The following is a 25,562-nucleotide window of genomic DNA, read 5'->3' as shown; positions in this document are numbered from 1 at the left end:
TTTGTATCTATTTATAACATTTATAGATTCAATGGATCCTTGTTATGTTTGAGACTTAAAAAACTTTTCTTCAGTCAATCTTAAAAATATAGAAAGACTTAAATGATCTCTCTTTAACATTTCCTAGTTCTTTCTTACAAGAGCTTGTACACTATATATATGTGCGTGTGTAGATGTAAGATGCATTCACACATCACTACCTAACTTGTATGTAAAGAAAAAAGAGTGAATTGAAAAAGAATGGCAGAAAAGAAACTCTATGATGCTGCAACAATTGGAGATTTAGCAACACTCCAACAATTGCTCCAAACAAATCAACATCTTCTTGATGTAGTCTCATTCCCATGTCTCAAAAATGTGTTGCACATTGCCATAAAGCATGGAAAAGAGAGCATTGTGGAAGAGGTGCTGAAGATCAACCCGGACCTCGCTCTCGAGCTCGACTCCAAGAGCTCGTCGTCTCTCCACCTCGCGGCCGCAAGAGGGAACGTGGGGATCATGAAGAGATTGCTCGTGATAGCCCCGGAGATGTGCTGGTGGCGAGACGGCCAAGATATGAACCCGCTTCATGTCGCGGCCGTGAAGGGGAATGAGGCGGTGTTGGAGGAGATGCTAAGGCAGGATTCCCTTGCGGCCGCGGCCAGGCTGCATCGCGGACAGACTGTGCTGCACTTGTGCGTGAAACATCGTCAGCTTGGGACGTTGATGGTTTTGGTGAAGGAGTTGGGACACTTAGTGGGTGCAAGGGATGATGATGGGGAGACATTGTTGCATTTTGCTGTGATGGATAATCAACTTGAGGTACTTTGAATTGTGAGAACTATACAACGGAATAACACATAAAGTTTGGCCGTTTCTGCTTTAAAAAAACATGAAATTTAAATAAATAATAACCATATACATTATTCTAAATGTGGATTCCACAATATTACTTCCACAACATTTTCCTTTCATCTCTCTAACTTTACCAACTGCCATTAAAAAACCCGTGTTATTCACAATTTTGTCTATTTTCTGTGGACAAAGGTAGTATATGTTATACAGTCTCCACTAGAAACAAATTTTTCATTACAAATTTTGTTCATGCTTAGCACATACGCAGTCGCATCATTAATTCGAGAGACCAATGCACCACTTCATAAAATACATATTATGTAGGTGACCTTGATATTTTGCCGTGGCATAGTTGCAAATAAAGTTATGCTATAATTTATTGTTTGTTTAGCTGATTTTTTGAGTTGTGGGACGGACCAGACATTTACTAATGAAATTATACCGTATCGAAATATTTCAGATTTTAGAATACTTGAAGGAAAATTGCAAACTAGAGAAGCTGATGGCGAATTCGAGTGGCAAAACAGCACTGGATATCTTGAACGAGAGCGTTCGAGACGAAACAACATACCCAAAAATGAAAAGAACCTCCAAAGTTTTTCTAATCAGTCCATATTCCAGAACTTGCCAAGGTACACCGAGATGACGATGGTCGCCGCCGTCCTGATAGCGACCATGGCGTTCCAAGCGGCCGTGAGCCCCCCAGGCGGCGTGTGGCAAGATGAGGACAAAATCGATAAAGCGACCAACACAACAATATACTATACCGGCCAAGCCGTCATGGCTCGTCAACATCCCAAGACATACGCGAATTTCATTCGTGCCAACCTCGTGTCGTTCATTTCGTCTGTCATCGCAATCTTGTTGCTCTCCACAGCCGGGGCATCGGACCAGTGGATTTTCGTGACGATCGCGACGTATTTGGAGTGGGTGTCGATGGCGGCTATCGCAGTTACTTATGGAGCTTCCTTGGTCATGACCAATCCAGACATGGTCAAGTTCGGATTTGAAAACATTGTTTATATAACGACCTCTATATTCGTTCCAGTCATATGTGTGATCTTTCTCTTTGGCTCTAGAAGTAATGGTGGGGGAATTGGGCAAAGACTTGTCAAGAAGGTCAGGCCCAACTGTGACACTGTCTAAGTATAACTCTCAAGACTTATATACGTAGCTTATGTTGGATTGTGTGTTATTATTGATTAGTGGGTTTTCTTTTCGGTTCTTTCCCATGATGCATTTGTTGAACCGAAATGTTGCTTTTTAAGTAGTGGTATGTAACCTTATTCCTTAGTTTTAATATTGTTTTTGTTTTTTAGTTTTTTTGATTGTGTGGGGAATGTGACTGCGCCTTTACTAAAATACTCCCTCTTACACATTTTTTAGAAGAAATAAACAAATATTTACAACCTAGATATAAAAAAATAGATTACTTATCATGAACGGTTTGCATGATTATACATAAATACATTAGGAATTAGGAGGGTATTCAGTTTGCGAGATTATATATTAAAATTAAATATGTACTGATTTATAGGATTAAATTTCACAATTGAATTCTAAACTCATGTGATAACTAGTCATAGTCACCTTCCTCTAACTAAAATAATTTCACTAACTCAATCATAGATTATTTTGTCTATAGAACCTAACAAACTCTTGAAAATTGTTTTTTATCTTTCTTTTGTGTGTTTGGGCTCTATTGCAATCTAGTAACACTGCCTTGAATAATGGGCCTAGGCCCATAACATTTCCAGTAAGTGATAGTGTGTAGATATTATTTTTTGAGAATTATAATTATTGGCTATAGCCTATATGTAGGTGTGAACAAAATCTATATTTATTTATAGGCTTGTCATAAATACTAACTAAGTTATAATAAGAACTAATAACTAACATCAATTTAGTATGTTAAAAATATCAATACAAATATATAAATTTATCAATATTCTTGTGTTGATAAACTTATATCTTTGTATTGATATTTAAATTTACATGTTGTATTGATATAATTATGTCTTTGTGTTGATAATTTTAATACACTGAATTGAAAGTTATTAGTTATTACTATAAATTAGTTAGTACGCTAGCGCAACCCTGTATTTCTATGTCTATATTGAACTAAATATTGTCAAACACAGAAGGGAAAAAGAAACTGGGTAATTTAAAGAATCAACCTTTGGAAAATGGTTTTGCATTGAGTAATAGTACCATTGAACATAATATCCGGAATGTGTTTAAAAATTTCATATCATATATGATTTGAAATTAAAATTTTAAACATAAATAATAATAATAATAATAATAAATAATAATAATAATAATAATAATAATAATAATAATAATAATAATAAATAAATAAATAAAACTATGCAGGCACAATTTGATTTCCCATACAAGGAAAAGTTTAGCATACTTTAACTTTTAAATAAAAACTTTATTAGGTAACTTTAATTATGTTTAACTAAATTTAGCAGTATTTACATTTAATGATATTTTATAAAATTATTAAAGGGAAAAATGCCAATTGGTTGTCTCTAAATATTGTGTGACTGTATCTCATTTACTTTCACATTCTTTGTGTGAATTCATAGAGTGAATTAAGCAAGGCGGCTTATGTGAGAAAATATTCAATAGTCTAGACACATCACATGGCATAATGACATGGTGTGTCCCACTAATTAAAAGTTGACAAATAGGAATAGTAGAAATATAGAAATTAAGCTATATAAGGTATCTGTTCTTATAAATAGAATAAAATTTAAAAATTTAAAAACTTAAAAACTTATCAAATTACAATATAAACTTTTAATATACATATATTAAAAATATATTTCATCTATTTTTCATTATCTATTCACGTCATTGTTTGTGATTTATTTAAAATTTGATTAGACTATTCTCTCTCTTTTATTTTATTTTATGGAGTACATATATATGAACGTATTATATGTATCTCAAAAATCACAATACTTTAACTTAAATTTACTATTTTTTCATTTGTATCTATACATGATAAAAAATATAAAATAAAAATATAATGATAACTAAATCGTAGTTAATCATGTTAGTACTATAGGTACAGAATTAAAAATATTTATATAATTTTATTTAATCATTACACAAAATTAAAAAAAAAAAACTAATTAGTATTGCACGTATCTCAAAGAATCACAATACAATAACTTAAGTTTACTATTTTTTCATTTTATATTTATATACGAAAAAAATTACAAATAAAAATATACTACTACTAGTATTTTAGTACTATAAGCATGAAACTAAAATATTTATATAATTTTATTTTACGTTACATAAAATAAAAAAATACTTATATAAATTAGTCTTACAATAATGTGAATAGATAATGAAAAAATGAAATATATTATTATATATATATATATGTATATTAATAGTTTATATTATAATTTGATAAGATTTTAAGAACTAGATATTTATAAGAATTTCTAAAAATTTTATATTTATAAGAACTAGATACCTTATATAGCTTAATTTCTATATTTCTACTACTCCTATTTGTCAATTTTTAATTAAAAGGATATACCATGTTATCATGCCATGTGGTATATCTAGACCACTGAATATTTTCTGGGCTTATGAAGGTGTGGTTTGTCTAATTCTGGTGTAAAAGCCGCCATGCAATTTGTACAATGATCTGTCAATCTGATCGATTAATAATAATATTACAAGTTGTAATATCAGCTTTTGCCCAAATATTGATGTTTATCTCAACTTGTTTCTGCTCTCTTTATTATATATATACTTGATCCTTTTTCTTGAATAACTTGAGCATCCTCTTTTGAATATAGTACTATCCTTAAGAAATTGGAAATTAGGCAGAATCTTCGTTTAATAGGCCTAGAGTAGTTTGCTGCGTTTGCAAGTGTGTGCAAATATGCATATAATATATAGAAGAGATCAAATGGGCACCATTTGTAACTATTTAAACATATATAAAGACTTAAATGGTCTTTCTTTAACATTTCCTAGTTCTTTCTTACAAGAGCTTTTACACTATATATATGTGTATATATATGTGTGTGTGTGTAAGTGTGAGATGATTCACCCATCACTAGCTAGCTAACTTGTATATGTTAAAAAAAAGGCAAAGAATGGCAGAAAAGAAACTATACGAAGCTGCAACAATTGGAGATGTAGCAACACTGAAACAACTCCTCCAAACAAATCAACACCTTCTTGATGTAGTCTCATTCACCTCATGTCTGAAAAACGTGTTACACATTGCAATAAAGAAGGGACACGAGAGCGTCGTGGCAGAGGTGCTGTAGATCATCCCGGAGCTCGCTCTCGAGCTCGACTCCAACAACTCGTCGTCTCTCCACCTCGCGGCCGCAAGAGGGAACGCGGGAATTGCGAAAAGATTAATGGAGATAGCCCCTGAGATGTGCTGGTGGCGAGACAGCCATGATATGAACCCGCTTCATGTTGCGGCCGCCAAAGGGAATGAGGCGGTGCTGGAGGAGATGCTAAGGCAGGATTCCTTTGCGGCCCTGGCGAGGCTGGATCGCGGACAGACTGTGCTGCACTTGTGCGTGAAACATCGTCAGCTTGGGACGTTGAAGGTTTTGCTGGAGGAACTGGGAGACGGAGGAGACCTAGTGAATGCCAAGGATGATGATGGAGAGACATTGTTGCATTTTGCTGTCAGGACTAATCAACTTGAGGTAATTTTATTAATTAATTAGAAAATTTACGAGGTTCAACTAAATTTTAGTATGTTCGGCAACTATAACCTGCACACCTGCATACACACACACCTATGACCTGCACACACACTTTTACACACACACATATATACACACCTGCACACACACAACACACATTGCATAATTTCTTTGAATTCAACTTCAGTCAATTATATCAGTTTACCGAACAAAGGATTTGGAATTGAATTATATTCGTTTAAATTCAATTCCTTATAAGTCTAATTCCAATTCAATTCCAATTTCGTATACTGAACGGACCCTAAGAATCATTTGTTTGCGATTATATCTTTCGGACAATTTTTGAAGTGAACTTGTATCTGATATAACAGCAGAGAAATCACTATCGATGAGTTAAATGATTTATAATAGTCTATTTATACAGAAAACAACGTTCGTTTGATTTGAAAACATTTTGCACGGACCATATATGACTAATGAAATGATCCTATTTCAGGTTTTAGATTACTTGAATGGAAGTGTGAGAGGACTGAGGCTGACAAAGAATTCCGGTGGCAAAACAGCACTGGATGTCTTGAACGACAGCTTTCGAAACGCAAGTACATACACCGAAATGAAAACAATCCTGAAAAGATTTAATAGTCGGCCAATAGCCGTAAGCCTGCCTCAGTTCGCGGAGATGACGATGGTGGCAGCGGTCCTGATAGCGACCATGGCGTTCCAGGCGGCCGTCAGCCCCCCTGGCGGCGTGTGGCAAGAAACCAAGACCAATTCAACGACGGGCGAAATAATACAGAAAGCCGGGCAGGCAGTAATGGCTACTGAAGAGCCCCGTAAATACATACAGTTCATTCAAGTTAACATCGTGTCATTCATGTCGTCTCTCGTCGCAATCTTGTTCCTTGCCACCACCGGCTCCTCGGACCAGTGGATTTTCCCCGTGCTCGCGACCTTTTCTATGTTGGTGTCGATGGCATCGATCGGAGTAACGTATGGATTGTCGTTGATCTTGACGAATCCTAACATGAAAGAATTTGGATGGAGAAACTCTGTCGTCATATCAGTGTGTGTGTTCGCAGGAGCCATGTTTTTTATCTTTGTTGTAAGCTCTTTCAGAAGTGGGACGGGAAGAGTGAAAAGATTTGTTAAGAAGGCTGCTGGCCCGGCCTCCTGCAACTTTGTGTAGCAATTCGCCTACAATAGTTTGGATTGGATTGTGTGTTGGTGTGTTTTCTTTCCCACATGTTTGTTTTGTAGAATGAAAACCATATTGTTAGGTATGTGATTTTTTTTATCAATTGTAATAAGAAAGTAGTATTTCTTTTTGTTGCTTAGTTCAAATAGTCCAAGTATTCTGCATTGTTAGTTTATGCACTTGTTTTATAAAAAAATTCATCCATTATTTTATCACTTACTTTACAATTTCTCCACTTTAACTATTTATTAGTATATTTTTATAAAATGAGTGCAGAAACGTAAGTGTAACTCTTAATGGAGTATATCGTACAGGTGTACCGTGTTTGCATGTTTACAAAATTGAAAACCACTAATCATATGCATTTATTGTTTGGTTTGCAGATTTGAGGTTCTCCCATTTTTGTTGGGTTTTTCAATTTTCGGATTCTTCGATTTTGTTGGATTCTTGATTATGTTAGGTATTTTGAAGATGAATTTCGATTTTAGAATTCTTGAATGAATGGAGAATTTGAAGTTCTGTAGATTAGAATTTTGATATGAATAAAAATAGATGAAAAAGATGAAAGATGAGAGGAAGGAAGAAGATAGAAATTGAAGCGAAACCCTCCAAATAAGAACCATAAACATATTATTTAATTGAAGTGAAACACTCCCTAAGCATATTATTTAATTCTAATTTTAAAAGAATATTTATAAAAATAATTAGGGATTAAACCCGTTGACCGTTAGTTTTTAACGGAAATATTGACGGAGAACCAAAATGATCAAATTTTCATATGTGCAGGACCAAAAAAAATCTAAAAGATAATGTTTATGACCAAAAACATCAAATGATCATATGTTCAGGACCAATTTTGGCCTTTACTCAAGAATAAAATAGAGGGAGAATAATTTAGAAGGAGTATTCCCTCCATTCCTTCATAGTTGAGTCATTTTTCCATTTCGGGAAATTTCCTCATAGTTGAGTCATTTCCATATATAGTACTCCCTCCGTTCCTTCATAGTTGAGTCATTTTTCCATTTTGGGAAGTTCCCTCATAGTTGAGTCATTTCCATTTATAGTACTCCCTCCGTCCCATAAAAGTTGAGTCGTATTCCTTTTTAGTCCGTCCCAAAAAGTTGAGTCATTTCCTTTTTTTAACTAAAGACAAAACATCTAATCACTCTTACTTTATTCCATCATTTACTTTACTCTCTCTTATTTTTCCTACTTTTTTCATCTCTCCTATTTATTTAATATAAATTTTTAATCTCCGTGTCCAAAAATTTTGTCTCAACTTTTATGGGACGGAGGGAATAACTTTTTCCTCTTTCTTACTTTACTCTCTCTTACTTTATTCTCTCTACTTTATTCACTTTTTACTTTATTCTCTCTACCTTTTTCTCTTTCTTACCTTTTTATCTATTTATTTAACACACTCAACATTCATTTCTTAAACTCCATGCCGAAAAGTTCCGCCTCAACTATGAGGGAACGGAGGGAGTAACTTTTTTCTCTTTCTTACTTTACTCTCTCTTACTTTATTCTCTCTACTTTATTCACTTTTTTACTTTATTCTCTCTACCTTTTTCTCTTTCTTACTTTTTTATCTATTTATTTAACAGACTCAACATTCATTTCTTAAACTCCGTGTCGAAAAGTTTCGCCTCAACTATGAGGGAACGGAAGGAGTATAATATATAGGTCCTGTTTGCAAGCATGTGCAAATATGCTTATATATATAGAAGAGATCAAATAGAATCTCTCTTCCTTATAACTATATAGATGTGTGATCAAATACTATTTAAGTTACATAGATGTGTGATCAAATACTATTTAAGTTACAGTAACAACTAATAACTAATATCAATTTTGTATGTTAAAAATATTAACACAAAGACATAAATTTATCAATCTTCTTGTGTTGATAAATTTATGTCTTTGTGTTGATATTTAAAATTTACATGTTGTATTGATATAATTATGTCTTTGTGTTGATAATTTTAATACACTAAATTGAAAGTTATTAGTTATTACTGTAAATTAGTTAGCACACTAGTGGAACCCATATATTTGAGAATTCCTATTCGATATAATTAGTGTATATTTCTGCTATACACATATGTGTTTGCATACTATTTGTAATGTTATGTTACACCTTAATTAAGAGCTAGGCGGGTCAGCTCATCGAGTTCTAAGTCCGTTCTATAATTGAATGTGGACAAACCGAGTTTGAATTTGATTCGGTAGAAATGTTTAACCCCTAATTCTAGAAAAAGGTTTCGAGCTTTTCCAACAAACTAGTTGAACTAAAAGGTAAGTATAAAAATTAGTATTATGGAAACGTAAATGTTGTAAATGGTTATCCAATCTCTCTACAAACAATTCTAGAGTGAATATTTTATTGTTTTCGTACTCCTGTGGTTTCCACCATTTGTAACTATTTATAAAATTTATAGATTCCATGGATCCTTGTTATGTTTGAGACTTAAAAACTTTTCTTCAATCAGTCTTAACATATAGACTTGAGTGGTCTTTCTTTAACATTTTCTAGTTCTTTATTAGATTCCATGGATCCTTGTTATGTTTGAGACTTAAAAACTTTTCTTCATTCAGTCTTAACATATTGACTTGAGTGGTCTTTCTTTAACATTTTCTAGTTCTTTATTAGAATTGAGTGGTCTTTCTTTAACATTTTCTAGTTCTTTATTAGAATTGAGTGGTCTTTCTTTAACATTTTCTAGTTCTTTATTAGACTTGAGTGGTCTTTCTTAAACATTTTCTAGTTCCTTATTACAAGAGAGAGAGAGCTTGTACACTGTATATATGTGTGTGTAAGTGTAAGATGAATTCACACATCACTAGCTAGCTAACTTGTATGCAAAAAAAAAAAAAGAATGGCAGAAAAGAAACTGTATGATGCTGCAAGAATTGGAGATGTAACAGCAATCCAACAACTCCTCCAAACAAATCAACATCTTCTTGATGTAGTCTCATTCCCATGTCTCAAAAATGTGTTGCACATTGCCATAAAGCATGGAAAAGAGAGCATTGTGGAAGAGGTGCTGAAGATCAACCCGGACCTCGCTCTCGAGCTCGACTCCAAGAACTCGTCTTCCCTCCACCTCGCAGCTGCAAGAGGAAACGTGGTGATCGCGAAGAGATTGCTCGTGATAGCCCCGGAGATGTGCTGGTGGCGAGACGGCCAAGATATGAACCCGCTTCATGTCGCGGCCGTGAAGGGGAATGAGGCGGTGTTGGAGGAGATGCTTCAGCTGGACACCCTTCCGGCCACGGTGAGGCTGCATCGCGGACAGACAGTGTTGCACCTGTGCGTGAAACATCATCAGCTTGGGACGTTGACGGTTTTGGTGGATAAGTTGAGAGACCTAGTGTGTGCAAAGGATGATGATGGAGAGACGTTGTTGCATTTTGCTGCGAGGGCTAATCAACTTGAGGTACTTAGTCGGAATAAATCATAAAATTTGGTCAAATTATGGCGCGTCCTATAATTTTGTTGAAATTGATACAAAAAATATGGAATACTATAATATAGTTGTCCCATGGGCTTTATTTTTAGTGATATCGCATCTGATGACACTCAAAACTTTGGTCAGATTTTTGCATATCCTGCAAATTTAAAACCGGTCAGAAAACATTGAAATTTAATTACTCCATATTGTTCGTATTAGACGTATCTGAAGTGAGTCAACACTTTAGCGGCGGATATAGCCTTGTCAATTTTTATTTTTTAATTTTGTTAAAAATCTATTTTAAATAGTACTTCCCCCGTCCCATTCAAGATGACCACCTTTCCTTTTTTATTTGTCCCAATCAAAATGACCACTTTCCAATTTTAGAAACAACCTCCTCTCTCATCTTCCCTCATTAAAATATTCAACTACTTTTTTTTCTCTCTACTTTATTCCACTTAACAACACTTCCTAAAATCTCGTGTCACTTAAGAATGTGGCCATCTTGAGTGGGACGAAGGGAGTATAAATCAGTAAGAAAAATTCTTCTTGTAATATTTTGAATACGAAATATAGATTATAGTACTTCTTTCACGCAAAACAAATTTTGCATTACAAAATAATAGTAGTACTAATGAAATTGACCAAATTTTGTGACTTTATTACCAATTTGTCTAACTAATGAAATTAGTCAAATTACCCTATTAAACTATTTCAGATTGTAGAATACTTGAAGAGAAGTTTCAGACTAGAAAAGCTGACAAAGAATTCCAATGGCAAAACAGCACTGGATATTGTTGAGGAGAACTATTGGGACCCAAGTGCATACAAAAAAATGAAAAATATCCTTGAAAATTTTTCCAATCTTTCCATATTCCAAAACTTTCAGAGGTACAGCGAGATGACGATGGTCGCGGCCGTCCTGATAGCAACCATGGCGTTCCAAGCGGCCGTCAGCCCCCCGGCGGCGTGTGGCAAGCTGACACAGTCGATGTAGAGACGGGAAGGCATGTCAAAGCTGGCTTTGCCGTCATGGCTACTAAACATCCCAAGACATACAAAAACTTCGTCATTGCCAACATTGTGTCGTTCATTGCGTCTACCATCGCCATCTTGTTGCTCTCCACAGCTGGCGGGTCGGACCATGCAAAATTCGTGAAGCTCGCGTTGCTTGCAGAGTGGGTGTCGATGGGGGCCATCGCGATTACTTATGGAGCTTCCTTTGTCATGACCAATCCTAATATGGTGGGATTTGGATTTAACAACGTTGTTTATATAACAATGGGCATATTCGTTCCGGCCATAGTGGCAATCTGTGTTTTCGGCTCTAAGGGAATGAAGAAAAGACTTGTCAAGAGGACCAAGGAGACCTTAGAATCACTCTAGATATTCGAGTTTATATATGCAGGGTCGAGTACTTGAATATTGGATTGTGTACGTGTTATTGCTGAGTAGTGGGTTTTCTTTTTTATTCTTCCCCGTAATGCTTTTGTCGTACTGATATGTTTGTAATGTGGTATGGTAAGAAAATGTGTTGTTACCAAAGATGCTAAAAGCAAGCATGCTTGTAATTTGTATTTCTAAAGTTTAATAAGAAATATTTTCGTCATGTTTTTTAAATTTATTTGAATATTGAGTCCAGGCATTCTACTAATGCCTATCGCGTCATTCATCAAACGACACGATCTAAATCTTTTGTTGATTGATATACCAGTGTGATATATATAGCACGACAACTATCAGTGTACTCCCTCCCTCCCATAATAGATGTCACACTTTTCTTTTAGTTTGTTCCACAAAAATATAACATTTCCTTTTTTAGAAAAAGTTCTCTATCACATTAGTTAATATAAATATACTATTTTTTCTCTATAACATCATTTAAAATCTCGTGTCAATCCCCAAGTATGTCATCTATTATGGAACAGAGGTAGTACTAAACTTCAAAATCTTAAGGCAATTAACCAAATAAATAAGGCCATGGAAAAGCATACATACTAGGTTCATATAAAATATGTAGCATAATATTTCTTTATATGTTTATGTAACGTATCCAAGAGATGGAACTTGTGGGGTCGGAGCACATACGTGAGGTAACATCAGCTCAAAAGATAAATTTAATGAATTTTATGGTACTTGCAGGCTGACGGTGGCGCCGCCCTAGCCCGCGCGACCCCACCTCGTCCGTCCCATAATATATATCTATTTTCCTTTAATATAAATTTAAGGGAAATTTCCAATTGGTTGTCTCTAAATATTATCTCATTCATTTTCACATTAATGTGCATTCGTAGAGAGTGAGTTAAGGGTTAAACATGGCGGCTCTGGTTTGTCTAATTCTGATGTGGAAAGACGCCATACAACTTGCACAATGATTTGATCGATCATTAATAATATTACAAGTTGTAATATCATCTTGCCCACATATACAGATAACAGATTATAATTTTGTTTATTTGGTTGTTTTGTTTTTTGTCCGTTTCTTGAATAAATTGAACATCCTCTTTTGAATAGTCTCCTAGGGTCCTATGGTCCTGTCGATCCTTGAGAAATTGGAAATTAGGCAGAATCTTCTTCTATATCTGCCATTAATAGAGTAGGTTTATGCATTTAAGTGTGTGCAAATATGCTTGTCATGAACTCCATCCGTTCCATTTTATTAGAGGTGTTTCTTTTCGGCAAAAATTTTAAAAAGTTGTATTTCGTGAGTTAAATAAAGTAAAATAAAATATTGTAAGACAAAGATGAGAAAATAAAGTAGATGCAATTAGTTGTTTTAATTTTTTGCCAAAAACAGAAATTAAATTATTCAAGTAATTTGAGACAATTCAAATTGGAATACAATTCAAATAACTTGGACTTGGACGTATAGAAGGTATCAAATAGAATCTTTCATCCTAATAACTTTTGTTTGATATTCCTTTTCAATATATAATACTCCGATTTGTGATGTAATAATTCTGCGGTATTATTACATCAGCTAGGCCTTGGAGCTAGTGATATTTGTGCGGTAATATTTCTTTACATATTTATTTGTGATTTAATATTAGGTATACTTGGAGCTAGGGATGTCGATTCCTTTTATATGGGGGCTGACTAATTGAATGTGGGCTTGATTGGGTTGAAATGTTGTAACACTTATTCTGAAAATTTATGTTTTGCCCAACGGGCTAATCAGACTAAAAGATAAATATTAAAATTAGTAGTATATGTATACTTTTTTAATATAACAATGAAAGATTTTAATCATATGATAAAACAAAAATTCAAATATGATTGAGTACTGCTATTATGAAACATAAAAAATGACAAATAATATAACATATAAGAGAGTAAGTTACGATGAATAATATCGTGTTAAAAACCTAATTTAAGATTTGAAAATTTAAATAAAATATAAGCATATTTCACTAAATTCTAAAGTAGTATATTTTAGAATTTTCAATTCATTTATCTATTATCTGTGTTATAACTTATATTAATAACAACTAACTGTAAGGAATTGATGGCTCAGCTGCATGATTAGAAGAAGCAGCTGATCACAGCTGATCTCTCAATCAGCTCTTTCAGCAACCGTCAGATTAGATTTTAAGTTTGGAGCTTTCAATCTGAACCGTTGGATGCACATATCAATTAGTTTTGTGATAGGTTTAAATACAAGTTTGTTTGGAGTTTATTGTAATCGTTTTTCTTCCGTTCTCAACAATCAGTAAATAGAATTACATTTTCAATCTTGCAATTCCAATCCCAGTCAATTCTCGTCGGTTTCAAGTTTGTTCTACAATCACTTCTACACTAACCAACACACAAAACCTTCTGGCCTGATTTCGAATCCATCATTTTTCTTGTGTTACATGGTTTGGAACCCTCATTGTACAATTTCTGCGTCCACCAGTCCAACTAATGAAATTATCCTATTTCAGGTTCTAGAATACTTGAAGGGAAGTGTCATAGTAGAGAGGCTGACAAAGAATTCTAGTGGCAAAACAGCACTCGATATCTTGAACGAAAGCCTTCGAAACGCTAGCACGTATCCAAGAATGAAAACAATCCTGAAAAGATTTTCTAGTCGGCCAATAGCCCTAGACTTGCCCATCTTCGCAGAGATGACGATGGTGGCGGCCGTCCTGATAGCGACCATGGCCTTCCAGGCGGCTGTCAGCCCCCCTGGCGGCGTATGGCAAGACGACAAGAAAGACGAAGCAACCGACCGAACAATATACAGAGCCGGCCAAGCAGTGATGGCATATAAAGATCCCGGTAGATACAAACAGTTTATTCAGTCTAACATTGTGTCATTCATTTCGTCTCTCGTGGCAATCTTGTTCCTCGCCACCACCGGCTCGTCGGACCAGTGGCTGTTCGCGCTGCTCGCCCTCATTTCGATGCTGGTGTCGATGGCGTCTATCGGAGTGACTTATGGATTTTCGTTGATCATGACCAACCCTAACATGGCAAACTTTGGATGGAGATACTCTGTTGCCATATCAGTCGGTGTGTTCGCTGGAGTCATGTGTTTTATCATTGTTGTTAGCTCTTGCAGAAGTGGGACCGGAAGAGTCAAACGATTTGTTAAGAAGGCTGCGGGGCCCAACTGCAACTTTGTGTAGTTATGGAGTCGCTGGGTTTTCTTTTCGGTTCTTTCCCCTGCCGTTGAAGAAATATAGAAATATTACAACTACGATAAAAAAAATGTAGTACTACTGAATTACTTATCGTGAACAGTTGGAGAGTTTAAGCCTAAAATGTCTCCCAACTTTAGTGCGATAAACTAGTGTGATATGGTACTGAAAGAATATCGAGATAATTATTTTAATGCATATAACATGGAGCATATGTCATTATTAATTGTTACTTCCTCCGTCCAACTATTACATTACATTTTACTAATATTTTATTATAGTATACTATCATACAGTGTTAATTACGAGAAATTTCAGAAAAAAAAGATTAATTTCACCGACCTTTCGAAATATGAGACCGTGACTTGCTAATTTTTCAGAATAAGGGATTTATTTTTTAAAAAAATTATACTCTTTTCTTATTATTTTATTCACAATATTTTTAAACTGACCAAACTACCCTATAATATTTTCATCCCAATTTTGATACCTCAAATTAATCTGAAATTTCTCTAATTCTGAAAAAGGTCATTTTATTTAAAACAGTCAATTTCCATGATGGCTGTCTGTTTAACTCTCAAATTGCGAAGAAAAATCAGTCATATTTGACTAAACACATACCTCTATTTGATCATCTCCCATTCCCAAAATCACCATTTTAGTTTTACCTTCGAATTAATTCTAGTTTGTCACAATCTTAGTCCAATGCCCTCACCATTATATACAAGCAATCTCAATTAGGCTTCATTTCAACACGAAAAAATTAATAAAACAGAGCTTTATATTAACAAACATGGGATTATTCCTTGAGAAATTTCCGCCAAAGAGGAGCAGATGCCGACGGCTACCGTATTTCACGAAAGATCAGAGAACTGAGCACTACTGTTCCATATGCCAAAACCACATACGCGGCAGCAACGGCTACTGGAAGCTGCGTGAGTGCGGTGCATTGATTTATGGCTGCGATCGCACTCGGCATGCCCTCTTTCAGTGCTCAACTTTCCATTTCACTCGTCAAAACAATACGAGAGGAATGAAACCGAAGGTATTGGAGTTGGGGAGTAAAATATTATTGGGTAGTTTGGTCCATTTATAAATATTAAGAAGGAAATAATAAGAAAAAGGAATAAAAGAAGTGAAAAAACCAAAAATCCTTTGTTATGAAAAATTCGCATGCCTCGATCTCATATATCGAAAGGTCAGCGAATTGAATCTTAGATTTTGAAAGGTCAGTGAAATTAACCCATTTTTCGAAATCTCTCGTTAATTACAAGGCATGTTGAATACAAAATTGAAAACCATTAATCACATGCATTTATTGTTCAAATTACTCATTTTACTTGAGAAAGAGAGTGTCGGAGTTGATTCTTATATCTCGAATTGTTTATTCATCTTTCTTTTTTTGTGTTTGGGCTCTATTGCAATCTAGTAACACTGCCTTAAATAATGGGCCTTATGGGCCTTATGGGCCTAGGCCCCGTCGAGAAAAAGAATGGATCAATAACATATCCAGTAAAGTGATAGTGGGAAGATATTATTTTTTTTAACAATTCAATTTAATGGCTATAGCCTATATATGTGTGTAAACTAAATCTATATTTATTTCTATTTTATTTTATATATACTAGAATTAAATAAGTCTACACAAAAGGGAAAGGAAAGTGGGTTATATAAAGAATCAACCTTTGGAAAATGGTTTTGCATTGAGTAATACCATTAATTGAACATAATATCCGGAATGTATTTAAAAATGCCATATATATAATTTGAAATTATAATTTTTAACATAAATAAATCTCAGGCATTTTTCCTCAAACATTATCAACTCTATTATTGGGCCACACATAAGTTATTAGATTCCTTAGTTCCTCAGATATTCCAATTCTTTAACAATAAAAAATGTCCTTAACTTTTTCATTTTTTTTAATGTCAACATAATAGGGATGTATTCATATCCTTTTTATATTGTTCTTTTTCCTTCTCAATCTCAGCCCCACAATTTGAAGATCTAATGGCTAAAAATAGTGCCACTTGTGTTTAATTAAAATATTTTAAAAAATCGAAAAGGGTTTTGTTGGTATACACAAATCAATTAGTTATGGTAAGTTCCTTGATTATCTCCCTAGCAAATATCACGATTCTTTTTCTACAGATTACACGCTCTTCTTATGTTTTCTTCTCTCCCTCATCGTTTTTTCTTCTTTTTTATTCTCATCGTTTTTTCTTCTTTTTTCTTCTCCCCCTCATCGTTTTTTCTCCATTGAAGACTTCATCAAGAAATTGTTGTCGTCTTTTTTCAATTGAAGACGTCAGGTGTTTAGGGTTTTCGTCATAAAACAAAATTGTTGGAGTATTCATTCACGACGCCTGAAGAGAGGAGGATTGAGAGAGCGAGTAGAGTGGTGGAGAGATTCAATCACAACACCGATTTTCAATTCATCCAAAATTGCATTCCGATCTCTTCGCCCAACGGTTGAGATCTATGGTTTTTTGTATCAGTTTATGATTAGTTCGTTCTTGTATTAAGTTTTATTTTGCATCAATTGTCGTTTTATTTTCATGAAATCATCCATTGCTTATAGATTTTTCGTGTTTTCTTTTCATCAGTTACACCTTGTAAATTTTCGATAAGTAATGTATTATATTAAGTGTATAATGTAGAAAGTATTAATGTACGATTATAGTTGTATAATGTATATGCCAGCTTTGAATAATGTACATTGTAATGGGTTTAATATGTGACAGAAGTTAAATCCATTCTCCATTGGGTTTAGCAATCCATGGGGCTAGGTTGTAGCACCCACTCACAAACGGAACCATCACAAAGGGCAGAGAGTTTGAATCATCCCCCTTGGGTTTAGCAACCCATAGGGCGCTATAGCACCACCACATGAATTAAATTTTATTTTTTAATGCGTTTAAGATTTGGTACAGTAAATAATGTACCAATAGTCTCTAATAATGTGCACGGATCAGTGTATAATGTACAGATGGAATAGAATAATGTTGAAAGGATATTGAATTTATGCCCTTTGGGTTTAGCATTCCTCGGGCTAGGTTGTAGTACCCAATCACAAACGGAACCATCACAAATGGCAGAGAGTTTGAATCATTCCCCTTGGGTTTAGCAACCCATGGAGCTAGGTTATAGCACCACAACATGAATTAAATTTTATTTTAATGCGTTTAAGATCTGATACAATAAATAATGTACACATAGTATCTAATAATATGCACAGATCAGTGGATAATGTACAGATCGTCCATTACTACAGGACACAAATCGTCCATTATTGGGTAAATAAAATCCATTACACTGAAATATTTGTATATTATGTTTATCAATTAAAACTACTCATAAAATCACAATAAAAACGTCTCATAAACATATACACTACAAGACACAAATCATCCATTACTAAGTAAATAAAATCCATTAAATTGAAATATTTTCATATTATGTCTATAAGTTAAAACTACTCATAAAATCAGAGGAAAAACATCTCAGAAACATATACATTACAGGACACAAATCGTCCATTACTGAGTAAATAAAATCCATTACTCGGCTTCCTCTTCTCTGCATCTTCATGAGAGGTACTAGCCTCGTCCCTTTGATGTACAACCAATATCTCCCTGATTTTTTGCGCAATTGCAAGTGGAAGAACATCATCCACTGCTTCGTCAATATCTAACCTTGGCTTCTTCGCTGCTGTCCAAAAATCAGTAATATATCGCATTAATGCACAACACTAACTGTATAATGTGCAAAGTTGTTCAAATAATGCATTGATGAATATTACATTCTCTCAACCATTGACCTTTTTAAAATCAGAAGTATCTGTATTAAATCTAAAATCATAACGTACACCGCTCCCTACAATAATGTACATATAGCAGCAAATAATTCACAAATGAAAATTAAACTCCCAAAAAACTTTTGTACACCACTCCCTACTATAATGTACAAATGGCAACAAATAATGCACAAATGAATACAAAATTCACTCATTTATAGGCAAGATATCAAACAGATGAATGTAGCTTCCATCAAGAACATAATGCACAAAACATTTTAAAATAATGTATACATTCCGTCAAATGATGCACGAAATAATATAATAGTCACCCAACCAGAAACCAGAATGTATACGAATCCATAAATGTACAGATCAAATAATGCACAAATTTGTTAAAACATCCCCCTACAATACTGAACAAATAAATGCAAATAATGCACAAATGATAACAACGTTCACTCATTTACAGGCTTTTTATCCAACTGATTTATGTAGCTTCAAACAAAATAAAATGCACAACAATTCCTAAAATAATGTAAACATTGCATCAAACAATGCACGAATAGATACAACATTCACTCAATTACAGGCATATTAGGCTGTCAAAATTGCTCATCGGCAGTCTGGGTTGGCCGGTTGGCTTTTGAAAGGCCTGCCTCGTTTCGTCATCCTAGATCTGTGAGACAAACAAAAAATCAAATCGGATATAATTTTCTCTCCCAAATCGCCCAATACACAATTGTAAACCGGTCATTAACTACATACTTCAATAATGGACAGAACCCTAACAACAATGAATACGATTTTACGATTTACGAAAATCTCGACCGAAACAAGTACGAAAAACTTGATCTTGTTTGGGAGAAAACATTGAATCGACGATTAGGTTGTTAATCGGTGGTGATAATCACCGATTAAGAGTGGGTATTACGAAAAATTGAAGCATTTAAACCCTACCTTATTGTCGACTTGATGGTCGCGCGCGAAGGGAGTGAGGTTTCGACTGTGAAACACCGTGTGCGGTTGATTTATCGACGGAGAGAAACGAGTTTTCCGGCTGCTAGGGTTTTGAATGGGGTTGAAATTTGGGGAGAAGATTTTGATGGGAGACGTCTGGAGTGTGTGTGTGTGTGTGTGTGTGTGAGAGAGGGAGAGAGAGAGAGAGAGTGGGAATGGTATGTGAATCAGTTTCTCCAAAAATACCGCTTAATTAGCGGACCAGCAGTTCTGAAACGTGTGAAATTAGATGTGTGTTTACAGGTATACCCCTATAATGCACAACGGATATCAAATAATGCAACGCGGAACCAATCATCTCCTTTTAATCTTGTCCGTCCATTCCATCAATCTAATGGTTGATATTAAGAAGGAAATAGACACTAAGGGGGCAATAGGACCTTAATGCTCCCCCAACATAATATCCGTAATGTATTTGAGAATAAAATTATTTATTATATTTAACATAATAATAATAATAATAATAATTATTATTATTATTATTATTATTATTATTATTATTATTATTATTATTATTACATTAGGTGTATTTTATTGATGAGTACTTGGCCCATAACATTACCTTAGGGCCATGTTTGGTTGTCAAGATTCTGTCTGGGAAAGTAATCTGATTCCTTAAATTTTAAATTTCAGTGTTTGTTTCAGTTTTTAATCAAACTAGGAAAGTAATCAGAATTCGAGAACAAGAAAAGTTAGTACAATTTTCCAGGATTCTGAATCCTAGCTTTTCTTAGTTATTCTTTTTCCCAATTTTAGGATTCTTATATATATAATGCAATATAGTATAGTTTTTTTATTATTATTATTATTATTATTATTATTATTATTATTTAGAATATTTTAAAAATAATTTAAAAATAGAAATCATACTACTTAATTTTAGAAAATAAATAACTATGATTAAAATTATCATAATTATAACTTATTTTATAATAATTCATAATAATAATTAATAATTTATTAAATAATTTAAATATAATTATATAATATAAATCGTATGATAAATAATTTTTTTTTTTTATAAATTAATAATTAATCAATAAAGTTATAGTGTAATTTTCAGTTATTAAATTTATTCACTTATAACATCCTTAAATATTATAATTATAATACTAATAATAATAATTATTATTATTATTATTATTATTATTATTATTATTATTATTATTATTATAAATGAGTATAATATTTCAAACTATAATTATATGTATTATTTTATATTATGATAAATAATTCATATTTAAACTATCCATTGTAATACTCCCTCCGTCCCACTTTAGGAGTCTCGGTTGAGTTCGGCACGAGTTTTAAGAAATGTAAAGGAAAGTTGGTGAAAAAAGATAGTGGAATGTGAGTCCTACCTATTTATATTAGTTTTATAATAAAATGTGAGTGGGAAAAGGTTAGTGGAATGTGGGGCCTAATACCATTTATGGAATATTTCAACCGGGACTCCTAAAGTGGGACACCCCAAAATGGTAAACCGGGACTCCTAAAGTGGGACGGAGGGAGTAATAAATATAATAATATAATTATTATTATTTGTAATTAATAGTTTATTAAGAATTTTATATTATTATTCTTTTTTATAAATAAAAAATAATAATTATATTTTTAGTTTGGTGTTTAAATTAAATATAAATTTAAAATCTTGATATTTTCCAAACACAGGAAAGTAAAGTTACTAGGAATCATATTCCCGGGATTCATTTTCCCAGGAATCATTTTCCTTGCCAACTTTACATTCCCGTCAACCAAACATGGCCTAGGTGTATTTTATTTCTTTCAATGTGATATACATATTTCATATAATTTCTATACTTTGTTATTTTGAATTTCTTGGAAATTCTTTGTGTGTATTCATAGTGAGTTAAGCATGGCGGCTTGTGCAGATCTGGTTTGTCTAATTCTGGTGTGGAAAGCAGCCATGCAATTTGTACAATGATTTGATCGATTAATAATAATATTACAAGTTGTAATATCAGCTTTTACCCAAATATTGTAAGTTTATCTCAACTTGTTTCTGCAATCTTTATTGTATGTATATTTTGTTTATTTAGATTGGTTTTTTTGTCCTTTTCTTGAATAACTTGAGCATCCTCTTTTGAATATAGTCATATCCTTGCGAAATTGGAAATCAGGCAGAATCTTCTTTTGTATCTACGGTAATAGGTCCTGTTATAAACTTTGCCTAGAGTAGTTTGATGCACTTGCAAGTGTGTGCAAATATGCATATTATATATAGAAGAAATCAAATAGAATCTCTTCTCCTAATAACTTTATATTTTTGAGAATTCATTTTCAATATAATAATGTTTCTGCGATAATTAGTCTTTGCATACTATTTGTGATGTCATGTGATGCAGTTCCAACTTCCAACATTAGACGTCGGCGACAATGAAAAGTGTCAATAATGATCTGTATCAAAATGACTTGAAATTTGCATGGTGCTTGCAAATTGAGCATAGAAATTGACATCATTGCATCATTGTCGCAACGATGTACGATGGATTTTGGCCATCTGATATCATTTAGGGAGCGAAAAAGACAATTTACTGTTTTGGAATTTATTTTTAATTTCTTAGTTTTTTTTTTTAATTTCCTTTTTTAGCTTCTAGGGTTTTCGAAACGTTTATAACTAGCGGATATCTTTGTTTTGACTCCGATTTTGATTTTATAATAAGTATTGATTTTGTTTCAAGGAATTACGGTGTCTCTCATAGTTCAGTCATTCTTATCGCATCATTATGTTACTCTCTTTGTTCCATGTTATTAAAGTCATTTTTCTATTTTGGGAAGTTCCAAGATAATTGAGTCATTTCTATTTTTGGTAAAAAAGTAAAAAACTCTCTCTACTTTATTTTGTCTTACTTTATTCACTATCCATTTAATACACTATTCTTAAACTTCTTGCCGAAAAGAAATGTCTATATTAACAAGGAACGGAGGGAGTACATCTTAATACCTAGTCGTGTCAGCTCATAGAGTTCTGAGTATGATCTATTTAGGGCCCGGCTAATTGAATGTGGACTCACCAAGTTGAATTTGGTTCGGTAGAAATGTTTTAACCCTACTCGAGCTTATCCAACGGACTAATTGAATTAAAAGCAGTTTTTCCTTTGGGTATAGAGCAGCTTTAAATCCTTGTGTCGGCTGTTCCATCCATTTGGATGCCTACAAATCAACGCGAGTAATAGTCACTGGGCCCACCGATGGATATCGTCGGTAATTACCCAAAAAAAGGTAATTAAGTAATAAAATTAGTATTATTGTCACATAAAATGTTGTAATTAACTTAAATGGTTATCTAATATCTCTACGAACAATTCTATAGTGCATATCGCCTGCGGTTTCCCCCGTTGCTTCATGAACGTTGTCCTTGTGTGCACCATTTGTAACTATTTATAACATGTATAGATTCAATGGATCCTTGTCATGTTTTAGACTTAAAAAACTTTTCTTCAGTCAATCTTAACATATAGACTTTAATGGTCTTTCTTTAACATTTCCTAGTTCTATCTTACAAGAGTTTGTGCACTATATATATGTGTGTGTCAGTGTAATTAGATGAATTCACACCTCACTTAAACAACTCCTCAAGCTAACTTGTGTGGGAAAAAAAAGAGTGAATTGAAAAAAAAATGGCAGAAAAGGAAATGTACGATGCTGCAACAATTGGAGATGTAACAACACTGAAACAACTCCTCCAAACAAATCAACACCTTCTTGATGTAGTTTCATTAACCTCATGTCTGAAAAACGTGTTGCACATTGCAATAAATCAGGGGCAAGAAGGCATCGTGGAAGAGGTGCTGAAGATCAAGCCGGAGCTCGCTCTCGAGCTCGACTCCAAGGGCTCGTCGTCTCTCCACCTCGCGGCCGCAATAGGGATCGTGGGGATCGCAAAGAGGCTGCTAGCCATAGCCCCGGAGATGTGCTGGTGGCGAGACGGCCAAGATATGAACCCGCTTCATGTCGCGGCCGTGAAAGGGAATGTGGCGGTGTTGGAGGAGATGCTAAGGCAGGACTCCTTTGCGGCCGCGGAAAGGCTGCATCGCGGACAGACTGTGCTGCACTTGTGCGTGAAACATCGTCAGCTTGGGACGTTGATGGTTTTGGTGGATAAACTGGGAGACAAAGACCTAGTGAGTGCAGAGGATGATAATGGAGAGACATTGTTGCATTTTGCTGTCAGGACTAATCAACTTGAGGTAATTTAATTTATTAATTGTGCAACTTTAAGAATCCTTTGTTTGCAATTATCTTTTGGCATTTTTTTAGTGAAATTGTATCCAATATGAGGGCCGAGAAACCATACCTGACATCACTATCGATGAGTTAAACGATGTTGTCTGCTCATACAGAAAACATCTTTTAATTGAAAAATATCAACTGCTACATATTACACGTAAACTGCTAGTTTTTCATCGTGGGATATTTGTGATCAAATCCAAAATTTATTCTTTTCTAACTGATTTTTAAAGTTGCATAACGTACCAAAATTTTACCAAAACATACCTATTTTTCTGACAATTTTCCCTTAAAGTGATTAGGTCCAACTTATTAAGTAGGACAATTTATTGAAAAAATGATCCTATTAAACTATTTCAGGTTGTAGTATACTTGGATGAAAGTGGCAAACTAGGGAGGTTGACAAAGAATTCCGGTGGCAAAACCGCCCTCAATATCTTGAACGAGAGCTTTGAAGACACAAGTACATATTCCGAAATGAAATCAATCCTGAAAAAGTATTCTAATCGGTTAATAGCCCTAAACCTGCCTCGGTTCGCTGAGATGACGATGGTGGCAGCGGTCCTGATCGCGACCATGGCGTTCCAGGCGGCCGTCAGCCCCCCAGGCGGCGTATGGCAAGCAAACAAGCACCGATAGAAGAAGACCGGTCGAAATGTACTTCTGCCGGGCATGCAGTCATGGCTCTCAAAGAGAAAGATTTATACAAACAGTTCATTCAAGTCAACATCGTGGCATTCATTTCGTCTCTCGTGGCAATCTTGTTCCTTGCCACCACCGGCTCCATCGGACCAGTGGATCTTCGTGCTCTGTGCCACGATATCGATGCTGGTGTCGATGGCGTCTATTGGAGTGACTTATGGGATTTCCTTGATCATGACAAATCCCAACATGGATGGGTTTGGGTTCGAGGTATGTTGTTGCCATATCAGGCTCTGTGTTCTTGGTATCCATTATATTTATCATAATCATTAGCTCCATGAGAGATGGGAAGAGAGTGAAAAGACTTGTCAAGAAGGTCGGGCCGCCCTGCAGCTTTGCGTAGCTGCCGGAGGTGATACGGACCAAACAGGAGAACTCATCTCAAAAGACTAGTCTGTTAGGAGAGAAAGCTCATTTAATCTATATACCCAACATCAGTTGTTCTCACAACCGATGTGGGAATTTAGTTCGTAAAAGTAGGCTTGAAATATATGTTAAGGTGTGTGTTAATTAGTGGGTTTTCTTTTCGGTTCTTTCCCATGACGCAGTTGTTGAACCGACATATTTGTTTTATTGTTTTCTTATTTCTTGAATAAAAGAGTCCAAGTATTTGTGTTATAGGTAAATGTACTAATCGGTGCGAATCGGAAAAATTAAATAAGCCTGATTTTTTCAAAAAAAAATAATATTAAATATTTAATTTACACGTAATGTGTCTACAATTTTTATTATACATCGGATGATAACTATTTTCGAAATCACCATATCAAGATTATTCTCATTCAACTTTTTTGTGAATCATTCGTTAGATTTTTTGAGTAAATATCGATGCATAGCTGATACTAAAAACAAGGTTCATTAGCATCTTAAACATTTACCAACTAAATTTTATTTTTAGATGTCACTCAAAAAATAATTTTACTCCAACCATTTATACCATTTTTGGAATTTTATTTCACAAAACTTTTGGAGAACACTAA

The 25,562-nt window shown here is 34.2% G+C and overlaps 4 protein-coding genes across 4 annotated transcripts in view; all 4 read left to right on the top strand.

The window, feature by feature from the left end:
• The window catches only part of LOC125205088 (ankyrin repeat-containing protein At2g01680-like), a 36,666-nt gene extending 29,792 nt beyond the window's left edge, over nucleotides 1-6,874 (top strand). Inside the window, exon 2 of the mRNA XM_048103904.1 lies at nucleotides 6,037-6,874. Coding sequence (XP_047959861.1) covers nucleotides 6,037-6,726 — 690 coding nt within the window. The 3' untranslated portion in view covers nucleotides 6,727-6,874. The remainder of the gene's footprint in view (nucleotides 1-6,036) is intronic.
• A 2,728-nt stretch (nucleotides 6,875-9,602) lies between these two features.
• On the top strand, nucleotides 9,603-11,799 carry LOC125208107 (ankyrin repeat-containing protein BDA1-like). Its single transcript, XM_048107664.1, has 2 exons — nucleotides 9,603-10,175; nucleotides 10,909-11,799. Exons 1-2 carry the CDS (start codon nucleotides 9,615-9,617, stop codon nucleotides 11,185-11,187), a joined length of 840 nt encoding a protein of 279 aa, XP_047963621.1. The 5' UTR covers nucleotides 9,603-9,614; the 3' UTR covers nucleotides 11,188-11,799.
• Nucleotides 11,800-14,044: 2,245 nt separating this feature from the next.
• LOC125205087 lies at nucleotides 14,045-14,800 on the top strand. Its single transcript, XM_048103903.1, has one exon. It carries the CDS (start codon nucleotides 14,045-14,047, stop codon nucleotides 14,798-14,800), a length of 756 nt encoding a protein of 251 aa, XP_047959860.1.
• Nucleotides 14,801-23,218: 8,418 nt separating this feature from the next.
• Nucleotides 23,219-24,519, top strand: LOC125205086 (ankyrin repeat-containing protein BDA1-like). Its single transcript, XM_048103902.1, has 2 exons — nucleotides 23,219-23,840; nucleotides 24,241-24,519. The coding sequence occupies exons 1-2, from the start codon at nucleotides 23,271-23,273 to the stop codon at nucleotides 24,517-24,519; spliced, it is 849 nt and encodes a 282-aa protein (XP_047959859.1). The 5' UTR covers nucleotides 23,219-23,270.
• Nucleotides 24,520-25,562: the final 1,043 nt, after the last annotated feature.

The sequence above is a fragment of the Salvia hispanica genome, chromosome 2, assembly GCF_023119035.1.
Source record: "Salvia hispanica cultivar TCC Black 2014 chromosome 2, UniMelb_Shisp_WGS_1.0, whole genome shotgun sequence".
In the NCBI taxonomy this organism is placed as follows: domain Eukaryota; kingdom Viridiplantae; phylum Streptophyta; class Magnoliopsida; order Lamiales; family Lamiaceae; genus Salvia; species Salvia hispanica.
Note: the sequence above shows the minus strand (reverse complement) of the source record. Positions and strands in the feature narration are given on the sequence as shown.

Coding starts and splice junctions, on each gene's coding strand:
- LOC125205087 (XM_048103903.1), top strand. CDS start 14,045: ATGGTTTGGAACCCTCATTGTACAATTTCTGCGTCCACCAGTCCAACT.
- LOC125208107 (XM_048107664.1), top strand. CDS start 9,615: ATGGCAGAAAAGAAACTGTATGATGCTGCAAGAATTGGAGATGTAACA. Junction 10,176..10,908: donor CGAGGGCTAATCAACTTGAG/GTACTTAGTCGG, acceptor AAACTATTTCAG/ATTGTAGAATACTTGAAGAG.
- LOC125205086 (XM_048103902.1), top strand. CDS start 23,271: ATGGCAGAAAAGGAAATGTACGATGCTGCAACAATTGGAGATGTAACA. Junction 23,841..24,240: donor TCAGGACTAATCAACTTGAG/GTAATTTAATTT, acceptor AAACTATTTCAG/GTTGTAGTATACTTGGATGA.